The following is a 12,900-nucleotide window of genomic DNA, read 5'->3' as shown; positions in this document are numbered from 1 at the left end:
TTGGTGGATTTTCACAAGTTAAAGCGCCACACAGAAATTAATAAATTTAATTGTGTAAGCAGGATCTGTGTATTATTCTTATTATTTAATTACAGGTGTTTTAGCTCATTTCAATTTATTTTATTTAAATGGGCTATTATTTATTTTATTATGTGTTTGTATTTTACAAACGTGATGGAGTATTCATTTATATCTTGTATTTTATTTTGTATAACTTTAGTTCCTATGTGAATATTAGTTCCTACTTGTTTTGTTGTGGTAGGAGGGTTTTGTATTGAACACGGGGCCATGTTGGTTATTATTATAGCAGAGAAGACAGCAGTAAATCAACAAAGACAAGTCAACTGTGCCCCGATCTACCACTCAAGAGATCTGATGGACTCAAAAAGTGGGTTACGATTGCATATTAGTTTGAAAATCGACCGGATCCACTGTATTTTTACACGAGTGACTTCCGGTCTGCCTGATCCTAGCTAGTAGTATTGACGCAAGAGGGCCGCATCTCGCGTCAAATAATAAACTCTGCCGTTCTTTTCGATGTGCGTCGTGTTGAGCCGCTTCTGGGACGCGTCTAACACGCGGCCGCACTGCGACTAGTGTGCATTGGCTGATTGACTTTAACGCCAGCGTTTCACTGCGTTCTCGCGGTGGCCACGTTGTCGCGCCGTTGACGTTTCTGGGTTATACTGTCCTCTCGTGTTGGTCCTCATTATAGCAGAGAAGACGGAGTAAATATAATCTACACAAAGAAACTGTAACCCGATCGACTCGCAGACTCGAAAAGTAAGGGTTATATTACGTCAGAAACTCGTTCGGTACGCCTCCGTTCTGAACCGAGCACCCCGTACCGAAACGGTTCAATACAAATACATGTACCGTTACAACCTTATTAGTTATGGTATTTGGCAACACTTTATTTGACAGTGGCACTATTAGACTGTCATGAGACCATCATAATTATGACATGACACTATCATAGGCATTAATGAAAGCTTATGAGAGCTGTCATTAAGTGTCATCCGGCAAATATGTCACTAACTCCATTTATGTCCAGCTCGGATATTTTACATCCATTTAAAAATGAGAAAATTTGCCGGTAACGCTGCAATGCATGCTAGGAGGCATGTTGGACGACAACAATGTTGACAGCAGGTGGCAGCAAAGGTTTACTGTCTCTAAGGGAGCAGTGATGGCCAAATGAAACTTCTTGAAGCATTGAAGCTTTGCAGCCAATTGGTTCAAAGCTTTATGGTGGTTCATTTGGTCTTATGACAGTCTAATGATGTGGCTATCGAAAAAACTGTTACTGGTGTAACTATCCCATAGTCCAGTGCGGCTTATCTCTGAACAAAAACCATTTTCGTGTCAAAATTGATGGCTGGCGGCTTATAGACAGGTGCGCCTTATAGTCCATACATTACGGTTATAACAATTTTATATTGTCTCTCACAGCGGGCAAGCACCTACCATGAAAATCTCAAACCGGCCCATCAATTTTAAGTGGGAGAACTTGCAATATCGCAGGGTTTTCAAATACTTTTTTTCACCTCACTGTATGCCTTATGACACTATGTATAATACGGTAGCCTAATGCATGTGTAAAACAATTTATTTGTGTGTATGCGTTATAGGTATAACTAGGGATGGGAATTGATAGGATTTTTACGATTCCGATTCCATTATCGATATTGCTTAACGATTCTTTATCGATTCTCTTGTCGATTCTAATTTGGGGGGAAAAAACAAACATTTTGATTGGCATCGAGTTTGTTCAATCAGAAGTCACAACCTTACAAACTCACAACGAGGTCAAAAGAGGCCCAAAGCCTCAATGTTAACTGTGGCAATAAGTGGCAAATACACAAGAATGTGTAACATTTTACTGAAACTTTTTTCTAATAGAAATAAAAAATATTGGTTTATATTGGAATATAGGTCGTTGTTCTGCCTTTGGCAATATGTGTTAAACGCAGGGGTCCCCAAACTTTTCCTGTGACGGCCACATAACTTTTCCCTTCTCTGATGAGGGGCCGGGGTCAGTTTGTAACAGAAAAGTGTGACATTGCAGAGTGCCTAAATGTAAAAATGTATTGTTTTTCAGAAAGCCACACTCGAATGACCCTTTCTGGATTCTTCACGGAACAAAAGTAAATAAAATAAAAATAATAATATAATATAATAATAATAATAAAAACACTATTAATTAAAAAGATAATAACCAAATAACCCTCTCTGAGTTCTTCACAGAAAAAGACAGGAAATAAATAACACGAGTGAAAAAAAAATAAATAAATTGTTCGGGGAGCCGGACCAAATGTGGAGGCGGGCCGTAGTTTGGGGACTCCTGGCAAAGTGTATTATTTACCATTAACGCATGCCTTTTAGTTTTTATGGCGCTTTCACGCTCAAGTGGGGGCGCCCTTGTGCTTCCTCACGCGAAGAAGAATGCGCTCACGTGAAGAAGAGCGCGCTTACACACGAAGAAGAAATGCCGCATCCAAGCGAGTGAGCGAGTTAGTAAGAGAGGGAAACACTGCTACGAGCCGACGTTCTTTGTTAATGTTTGTAAAATATCTACAGAGGCAACGCCTGTATGTATCATCTTTTGTGTTGTTGTTGTTGTTGTGGTGCGTTTCCACTCGCGATCGGACACTTAAATCCAGTTGTGTAGTGGTTTGAACGATGTGCTAATGCTAGCGAACGCATGCTAACCGTTTATTATTCTTGTATTAGCTGCTAATCATCGCTGATTTACGTTGATGCAAACCTGTTTGTTATTGGGGACGAAATTGATTTGTTTCATTTCTATTTTTAGTTTCACTCTTCAAGTGATGGTTGAATAAAGTCAGCAAATTATACCAACGTCTTCTGCATCGTCATTTGGGAGTTTAGCTAGCTGTATAGCCAGGACAGGGCCTTCGCGTCTCTGTGCTGTCGTATTCATTCCCTCCCGATGCAGTTATCTCCACCTTGCAATGACTGCAAGTCGCTTTGTTGTAATGTTTCCTCGTGAAGTGAAGACACACTTTCGTGCGTTTTAACCTACGTCATTGTTATGTTTACGGCTGCAATGCTCGTGCTAAACCATCGTAACCTTTCATTTTCACCCTCTTTCCTGGTGAACTGTAGCCAAACTTTGGAGCGAGTGGTTCTTGGCGCCATGCTAGTTTGACGCGTCTAGACAACAAGACACGTCACGACGCAATACGTGTCTTTAGGAATCGTTAAACGGATCGTTCAGGCTTTTTCATTGTGATGTCGAGGCCTCCAAACACTAGGAACCGGTTCGGAATTGGAATCGGATTTCGATTCCCATCCCTAGGTATAACTGTGCTTAAAACAGTTTTCTCTGCATTTCAGTGGTTTTAGGAGGTTTGACATCCACCCCCCCCCCACCAAAAAAAAAAAATTCTGGCTCCATGGCGACATTCATGCCAAGAGAGTTCCGGCAAGAAATTCTAGCCACATTCACCCCTGCTTAAAACTCCAGTCTGACATGTATTTATTCCCTTCTTCATCCTGCACTTTTTTCGTGACTGCGATTTATAATCTGACGAATACGGTCGTCCTTCCCAGTCGGGTCGGTGTACTTCTACTGGATCAAATTATGCAGTATAAACATCAAAAGACGGTTTCGACTTGATGGAGACGAGAGACGGTGGGATTTAACGGCACGCGGATAAGTAGATTACCCGGAAAGCTGGGTTTTAGGAAGCGTTAATCTTGACGGGTGAGTGATGCTCACCTCCTGATTGGATGCTCATTGCCGCCGTCCAAGTCCGGGCTCGGGGGAGGCGCCGAGAAGGTGCTGAAGTTGAGGGAGAGGGGCCGCGGGGAGGAACGTGAGGCGTGCCGCCGCCTGAGTCCGTCCAGCATCTACGTGGAAACAGTGATCTTAGAATTTTCAGGAAAATTCATGCATTGGCTGTACAGTAATAGACGTTCGCCGGATAGTCAGTTATGGAAAAATGAATGATCACAGGGGGAAAAAAATGTTAGTTGTAGCTACAGTGGGGAGAATAAGTATTTGATACACTGCCGATTTTGCTGGTTTTCCCACTTGCAAAGCATGTAGAGGTCTGTAATTTGTATCATAAGTTCTATTCAACTGTGAGGGACCGAATCTAATACAAAAAAACAGAAAGTCACGTTGTATGATTTTTAAATAATAAATTTGCATTTAATTGCATGAAATAAGTATTTGATACATCACAAAAATCCAACTTAATATTTGGTACAGAAACCTTTGTTTGCTATTACAGATACCAAACGTTTCCTGTGTCCTTGACAAGGTTTGCACACACTGCAGCAGGGATTTTGGCCCACTCCTCCATGCAGATCTTCTCCAGAGCCTTCAGGTTTTGGGGCTGCTGCCGCGGGCAACACAAACTTTCAGCTCCCTCCATACATTTTCTATCGGGTTCAGATCTGGTGACTGGCTAGGCCACTCCAGGACCTTAAGATGCTTCTTAAGGAGCCACTCTTTAGTTGCCTTGGCTGTGTGCTTTGGGACCCAGCCACGACCCATCTTAAGGGCTCTCACTGAAGGAAGGAGGTTGTCAGCAAAGATCTGGCGATACATATCCCCATCTATCCTCCCCTCAATACGGTGCAGTCGTCCTGTACCCTTGGCAGAGAAGCAGCCCCCAAAAATGTTTCCTCCTCCATGTTTCACAGTTGGGATGGTGTTCTTGGAGTTGTACTCATCCTTCTTTTTCCTCCAAACACGACGAGCCGAGTTTAGCCCAAAAAGTTCAATTTTGGTCTCATCCGACCACATGACCTTCTCCCATTGCTCCTCTGGATCATCCAGATGGTCAGTAGCAAACTTCAGACGTGTCTGGACATGCATTGGCTTCAGCAGCGGGACCTTGCGTGCGCTGTAGGATTTTAATCCATGACGGCGTAATGTGTTTCCAATTGGTTTTCTTCGAGACTGTGGTTCCAGCTCTCTTCAGGTCATTGACCAGGTCCTGCCGTGTAGTTCTGGGCTGATCCCTCACCTTCCTCATGATCAGTGATGCCCCACGAGGTGAGATCTTGCACGGAGCCCCAGAACGAGGCAGATTGACCGTCAACTTGAACTTCTTCCATTTTCTAATAATCGCTCCAACAGTTGTTACCTTCTCACCAAGCTGCTTGCTTATTTTCCTGTAGCCCATCCCAGCCTTGTGCAGGTCTATTATTTTATCCCTGATGTCCTTACACAGATCTTTGGTCTTGGCCATTGTGGAGAGGTTGGAGTTTGTTTGTTTGAGCATGTGAACAGGTGTCTTTTATACAGGTAACAAGTTCAAACAGGTGCAGTTACTTCCGGTAATGAGTGGAGAACAGAAGGGGTTCTTAAAAAAGAACTGAGAGCCGAACTATTTACTAGCTGGTAATGTATCAAATACTTATTTCATGCATTTAAATACATATTTATTATTTAAAAATTAGACAATCGGATTTTCTGGATTTTTGTATTAGATTCCGTCCATCACAGTTGCAGAGAACTTATGATACAAATTACAGACCTCTACATGGCTTGCAAGTGGGGAAACCAGCAAAATCGGCAGTGTATCAAATACTTGTTCTCCCCACTGTAGATTTGCGATACAAGGCTTACGATAACAATGATCTCATCGATATATGGGTCAGGAAATCATTCTAGGATATTCTACTACACAACTAATAAAACGAAAAACAAGCTATTTTCATCCTTTTACTGTGAATTGAAATGAGTTTATCACTTGTAAACATCCAATCCATTTGTTCATTTATTGCCACCCTCACACTTCAAACGGATTGGACGTCTATGGCCCATAGGTGGAGTTTGACTTTTGGGCCGGGGGGGGCACAACATGTTGATGACCCCAAAACGCAGTGTCAGCAATAAAATTAACTTACAAGAATATTTATAATAATAAGTTGAAAATGAGCGTTTTTTTTGTTTCCCATCATTCTTGAGGGGAATTCTAAATCAGGCTGGTTAGGACAGCTATACTTTTCGCCAAGAACGTCATCCATTGAATAAGGTACACCGGCCAGTGTCGTGCCAATGTAGTTACCCCAGTCAAAAATGGTATCCCCTGGGCGGAGCCATATGGAGGTAGATTTGTGTCTTCATTATTCTATCAAAAAATGTGTTTGAATGCAAAAATCAATCTGAAACTCCAAAAAATGCATTTGAAATATATTTTTCTTTGAATTTTTTGGGGGGAATTGAAGTCATTTTTTTTTTGAAGCAACTGATTGAAGTAATGTTGTTTTGCGTTTGGGCCACATTTTGGCTAGGACATTTGTGTCTTTATTATTCAACAAAAAAAATACATATTTTCAAACGAAAAATCACTTCAATCAAAAAAAAAAAAAAAAAAAAAAAAAAAAAAGCATTTCAATCATAGAAAAAAAGTTTTTGAATGCGAAAAAATATTTGGGAATCAAATATTTGCATTTGCACACATTTAATTTTTAATTTAAAACGTTTTCTTTGATTTTAGCAGTCCTTTTTGTGTAGGGGCCATATTGTGTGTCTAAGTCCTTAAATCCCGCCAAAAGTTTAAAAAAATAAATAAATAAATAAATTCAAACAAAGGTAAAAATCATTTGAAAAATAAAATTTCCCTCCTTCTTTTTTTTTTAAATAATATGCAAAGCAAATGACTGTTTAAGGTGCTAGTCACATGATCTGTTCGAAAAATTATTTTGACCAATTATAAAAATCTTTTTTGTCCGTTTACTAATTTTTGTTGTTTCCTTTAATGCTTTACAACTTATATATATATATATATATAGGAAAGTCAATTACATGCAATGACAGTTTTCGGCCATTGGGTGGCCTGGACCCCCTGCCCCCCCCTTAAACTCCCCTTATGCTATGGCCGTCAATGAGTTAATTTTGGTGCATTTCAGGTAATTTCCTGTGGATTTTCAATCATTTCCTGTTCATTTTGGGCCATTTACAGGTCACTTTCTGTTGATTTTAGGGCTATTGAATACGAAGGGACCCAGCATCGGCCCAAAATGAATGGGAACCGTGTCAAAATAAATAGTAATTGACCTATAAATGTCCTAAAACGAAAAGGAAGTGACCTATAAATGCCCCAAAAACCGTTAAGTTTGGTTGTGAATGACCTGGTCTGATCCATTATTACTTGGACATGCGTTCATTGGACACCTACCAACTTTCGGTCATTTCCTTTTTATTTTGGTGCATTTCTGGGTCACTCCCTGTTGATTTGGGTTTACTAAAGAGGAAGTGACCTAGGATTGTCCCCAAATGAATAGGCAGTGACAGGCATACATAACATAAAAAAATTAAAACACCTGAGCTGAGCCTCGAACAGTATTAAAACGTTAATAAATGACGATCTAAGTACAACAAAAGAAGAATTAGCTAACTTAGATAGCAAAAGTCTGCCAGCTTAAATTCTATAAAATGTAGGGCTGTCAAATTTTTAATCGAGTTAATCACAGCTTAAAAATTAATTAATCGTAATTCATCGCAATTCAAACCATCTATAAAATATGTCATATTTTTCTGTAAATTATTGTTGGAATGGAAAGATAAGACACGACGGATATATACATTCAACATACTGTAGATAAGTATTGTATTTGTTTATTATAACAATAAATCAACAAGATGGCATTAACATTAACATTCTGTTAAAGCGATCCATGGATAGAAAGACTTGTAGTTCTTAAAAGATAAATGTTAGTACAAGTTATAGAAATTTTATATTAAAACCCCTTTTAATGTTTTCGTTTTAATAAAATTTGTAAAATTCTCAATCAAAAAATAAACTAGAAGCTCGCCATTGTTGATGTCAATAATTACACAATTCTCATGGTGCTGAAAGCCATAAAATCAGTCGCACCCAAGCGCCAGCAGAGGGCGAAAAATCTCCAAAAAACACAAGTAACAAGTGCACATGATACTGTGCTGTCATTTTAATCGGTTTGAGCGGGGCATGTGCGTTAATTGCGTCAAATATTTTAACGTGATTAATTAAAAAAATGTAATTACCACCCGTTAACGCGATAATTTTGACAGCCCTAATCAAATGTTTTTTTTTTTTTTTTTTTTTACAATGCTGTTAAATGGTTCAAACACATATTCCCACCAAAAAACGGCTAAATATACCTATAAACTAAATTACAAATGCATTAAAAAAAACATTAGCTCAAACTAATACTTAGCTTATATTGGCCTTAACAAGGAGCAGCTGAATTCAGCCATGTGAAATTAGTGATATTCACTGTTGCCACTAGAGGGCAGTGTATCCACCCAAATCAATAAAACTAAATGCAAACACTTTCAAAATAAACGACTACTCAAAGAAGCAAAATTTAGTTCAAATCTTTTTCTAATCAAATTACTCGAGTTAATTGATTAATCGTTGCTGCACTACTCACAATCAGCAGGAAGTGACCTGTAGATGCCCTAAAATGAATAGGAAGTGACCTCTAAATGTCCCCAAACTGGCTGTGCATGATCTGGTTTCAGAGCCATTGATGTTGCGAGACAACCAATTTATTTTGACGGTCAAAATGGATTGAATTGAAATTGAACTGGACGTCCAGAGCCTTCAATGGCAGCCAACGACTTAACATATACAATATTCTACTGAAAATTTTTGCTAGCAACCTATCCTTTTATTTTTTTTAAACACTGACACTATTTTAGAATCACATATCAGTTCCTGTGGGCAGCATATAGATAACCTTTCGGGATACAAAATATTGCGATACATCACAATTTCAATGTATTGTCACACCCCTAAATGTTTTAGTTAGCGTTCTCACCAATAAGAACGAGGAAAAAGCGTGTTAGATCTTGCGCCTTCCCTCTGGGCAGTTTAAAAAATGTAATCATGTCAAATGTTTTCTCAATAGCTGACTTACGATATACTTTGTTGTCACTACTAGCAATATCCTTTGAAAGAAAAAAAAAATATCGTAAACAATACAGTCATGCCTGTTTTTTCCGCACTTTATGTCAATAATTGACATTGTTTTTCACAAAACTAGCATGTTAAGTACAATATTGCTCAGATTTTTCAAGAAAAAAGGGATCAGTTAGTTCAGAAACTTGACGTGAAAGCGAAAAACAGGTTAATTTTAGACAACTAACTGGATACATAAAGAATGAATAGCAATTTTAGTATACCAAGGAGAACAAGGACAAAGCGTGTTAGATCTTGACCCCTCCCTCTGGGCAGTTTTAAAAAATGTAATCATGTCAAGATTTTCTAATATCTAACTGACAATATACTATGTTTTCACTACTAGCAATATCCTTTGTAAAAAAAAATATATATGTATATATATATATATATATTTATTTATTTATTAAACAATACAGTCATGCCTGTTTTTTCCACTTTATGTCAATATTTGACATTGTTTTTTTTTTTTTTTTTTATTAACATACAGTTGTGGTCAAAAGTTTACATACACTTGTGAAGAACATAATGTCATGGGTCTCTTGAGTTTCCAGTTATTTCTACAACTCTGATTTTTCTTAGAGTGATTGGAACAGATACTTCTTTGTCACAAAAAACATTCATGAAGTTTGGTTCTTTTATGACTTTATTATGGGTTAACAGAAAAAGTGATCAAATCTGCTGGGTCAAAAATATACATACAGCAACACGAATTAGCAATTTCTTGTGAGTGATTACTGACTTGAACAATCATTGACTTGAACAAGTCAGGAAAGTCACTTGGAGCCGTTTCAAAGCAGCTGCAGGTCCCAAGAGCAACAGTGCAAACAATTGTTTGTATAAATATAAAGGGCATGGCACTGTTTTGTCACTGCCACGATCTGGAAGAAAACGCAAGCTATCACCTGCTGCTGAGAGAAAATTGGTCAGGAGGGTGAAGATTCAACAGAGAATCACCAAAAAGCAGATCTGCCAAGAATTAGAACCTGCTGGAACACAGGTGTCAGTGTCCACAGTCAAGCGTGTTTTGCATCTCCATGGACTGAGAGGCTGCCGTGCAAGAAGGAAGCTCTTGCTCCAAAAGCGGCACCTTAAGGCTCGACTGAAGTTTGCTGCTGATCACATGGACAAAGATAAGACCTTCTGGAGGAAAGTTCTGTGGTCAGACGAAACAAAAATTGAGCTGTTTGGCCACAATGCCCAGCAATATGTTTGGAGGAGAAAAGGTGAGGCCCTTAACCCCAAGTACACCATGCCTACCGTCAAGCTCGGTTGCGGTAGTATTATGCTGTGGGGCTGTTTTGCTGCCAATGGAACTGGTGCTTTACAGAGAGTAAATGGGATAATGAAGAAGGAGGATTACCTTCAAATTCTTCAAGATAACCTAACGTCATCAGCCCGAAGATTGGGTCGTGGGCGCAGTTGGGTGTTCCAACAGGACAATGACCCCAAACACACATCGAAAGTGGTAATGGGATGGCTAAATCAAGCTAGAATTAAGGTTTTCGAATGGCCTTCCCAAAACCCCATTGAGAACTTGTGGACAATGCTGAAGAAACAAGTCCATGTCAGAAAGCCATCAAATTTAACTGAACTGCACCAATTCTGTCAAGAGGAGTGGTCAAAGATTCAACCAGAAGCTTGCCAGAAGCTTGGGATGGCTACCAAAAGCGCCTAATTGAAGTGAAGATGGCCAAGGGACATGTGACCAAATATTAGCGCTGCTGTATGTATATTTTTGACCCAGCAGATTTGATCACTTTTTTCTGTTAACCCATAATAAAGTCATAAAAGAACCAAACTTCATGAAAGTTTTTTGTGACAAAGAAGTATCTGTTCCAATCACTCTATCGGAGAAAAATCAGAGTTGTAGAAATAACTGGAAACTCAAGAGAGCCATGACATTATGCTCTTCACAAGTGTATGTAAACTTTTGACCACAACTGTAAGCACGTTAAGTACAATACTGTTCAGATTTTTCAAGAAAACAGGGATCAGCTTGTTCAGTAAGTTGACGTGAAAGCGAACAGGTAAATTTTGAAGCCTTCACCCAAAAATGAACTAAAAACAGCGAAATTTGTGTTCCACACGTATTCATCCCGTCATATAACTCCACTTCCATTTGCTTATTGATATATAGGTAGAGTAACATGAGCAAAGTTTCTTTAATTGGTTCACGAAATGTCAAGGAGATCCTCATTTTGAACTGCTTTAAAGTGCAAGCGTTACATGTGCAGGACTCTGTTAGATTTCCACAACAAGTGTTTTGCAATATTTGCTTAACTTGTACTTCTACTTAATACACACACTGTAACCAAGAGGAAAAACATGTATGAGCATGTGCAGTCTTTGGCACTGCAGCACAAGGCACCCAAGTGAAGGCCATTTGAGCAGTTAGCGCATCTCCTTGAAATTCAGTACTAGTGCACTATGCTAGATATGACGGAGATAGACGTCAAATTGACAGCATTCTAGCTCTAGAAAAACTGTAAAATGTTCACTGTTATATTCACGACAACTACTGTATAAAATTATTATAGCTTAACTATTGTTTTTACAGCAATCAACAGTCAAAAACTATGACTAATTATATTTTTTGGTAAATTATTGTACAAAAAAATTGGAGTATTACTTTTTTCTACCATGATTTACAGTTTTAAAAAAACAATATATTATAAGATTTTTTTTTCTTTCAGATTGGACAAGTGGACTTAAAAAAATGTTACAGTAATACAGTGGTATGAAAAAGTATCTGAACCTTTTGGAATTTCTCACATTTCCGCATTAAATCACCATCAAATGTGATCTGATCTTTGTCAAAATCACACAGATGAAAAAAACAGTGTCTGCTTTAAACAAAACCAGTCAAACATTTTTAGGTTTTCGTATGTCAAGAGGACATTGCATTGGACAAGGTGTCTAGAGTCAAGAATCTGCATTGGACAAGGTGATGATGCTGGAACTTTTGTTTGGTGCTGTTCCAGTGAGATTTACAAAGATGACTGCCAGAAGAAAACATAAAAAAATCCCCTCAGTCCTTGATGATATGGGGCTGCACGTCAGGCAAAGGAACTGGGGAGATGGCTGTGGTTAAATCTTCAATAAATGCACAAGTTTACATTGAAATTTTAGACATCTTTCTTATCCCTTCAATTGAAAATATGTCATTTCCAAGATGACAATGCATCATGCCACAGAGCTAAAACTGTTAAAGCATTCCTTGGAGAAAGACTCATCCAGTCAATGTCATGGCCTGCAAATAGGCCAGATCTCAACCCTATTGATAACCTATTGTGGAAATTTTGAAGAAAAAAAAAAAAAAAAGGTCCACAGCAAGGCTCCGACCTGCAAGGATGATCTGGCAACTGCAATCAAAGAGAGTTGGCACCAAATTGATGAAGAATACTCACCACGTCCATGCCTCAGAGACCGCAAGCTGACATAAAAGCCAGAGGTGGCGCTACTAAATACTAGAGATGTGTTTTGATTGTTATTTCTTTGTTTGTTTCTCATGATTCCATTTTTTCCCCCTCAGAATGGAGTGATTACATATACAGTATATTTCCCTGCACTTGCTCTTTAAAAGTAACATTTACTGACCACCAGGGCCGGCCCAGGCCATTTGGGGGCCCTAAGCAAAATAATGCAAAGGGGCCCATATTTTTGGCCCACCATTTCGTCACAGTGTACTGTGAAACCCATACATGCAATCCAACCCATACGTCCATATTTTGTATATTAATCAGATTTTGTTGCACTGCATACTTCAAACTTCTCACCCCAAATGATTGTCAGTACTTACAGTACATAGCGCCAAACCTTTTTCTAAAACAGGAAAGAAAGAAGGAAGAACTTATTTTTTTAAGCTTGTAATCAAGTATCAAAATTCACAAAAGTCAAATAAAGCAAACTGTACTAAACAAAATAGAATATAAATTAAACAATTGCCAGATTGGGAGCCCCTTAGTGG

The 12,900-nt window shown here is 38.7% G+C and overlaps 1 protein-coding gene across 1 annotated transcript in view; it reads right to left on the bottom strand.

The window, feature by feature from the left end:
* The window catches only part of prr5a (proline rich 5a (renal)), a 39,965-nt gene that overhangs the window by 25,906 nt on the left and 1,159 nt on the right, over positions 1–12,900 (bottom strand). Inside the window, exon 2 of the mRNA XM_057836699.1 lies at positions 3,746–3,876. Coding sequence (XP_057692682.1) covers positions 3,746–3,876 — 131 coding nt within the window. The remainder of the gene's footprint in view (positions 1–3,745; positions 3,877–12,900) is intronic.

This window comes from Corythoichthys intestinalis, chromosome 5 (assembly GCF_030265065.1).
Source record: "Corythoichthys intestinalis isolate RoL2023-P3 chromosome 5, ASM3026506v1, whole genome shotgun sequence".
Taxonomy (NCBI): Eukaryota; Metazoa; Chordata; class Actinopteri; order Syngnathiformes; family Syngnathidae; genus Corythoichthys; species Corythoichthys intestinalis.
Note: the sequence above shows the minus strand (reverse complement) of the source record. Positions and strands in the feature narration are given on the sequence as shown.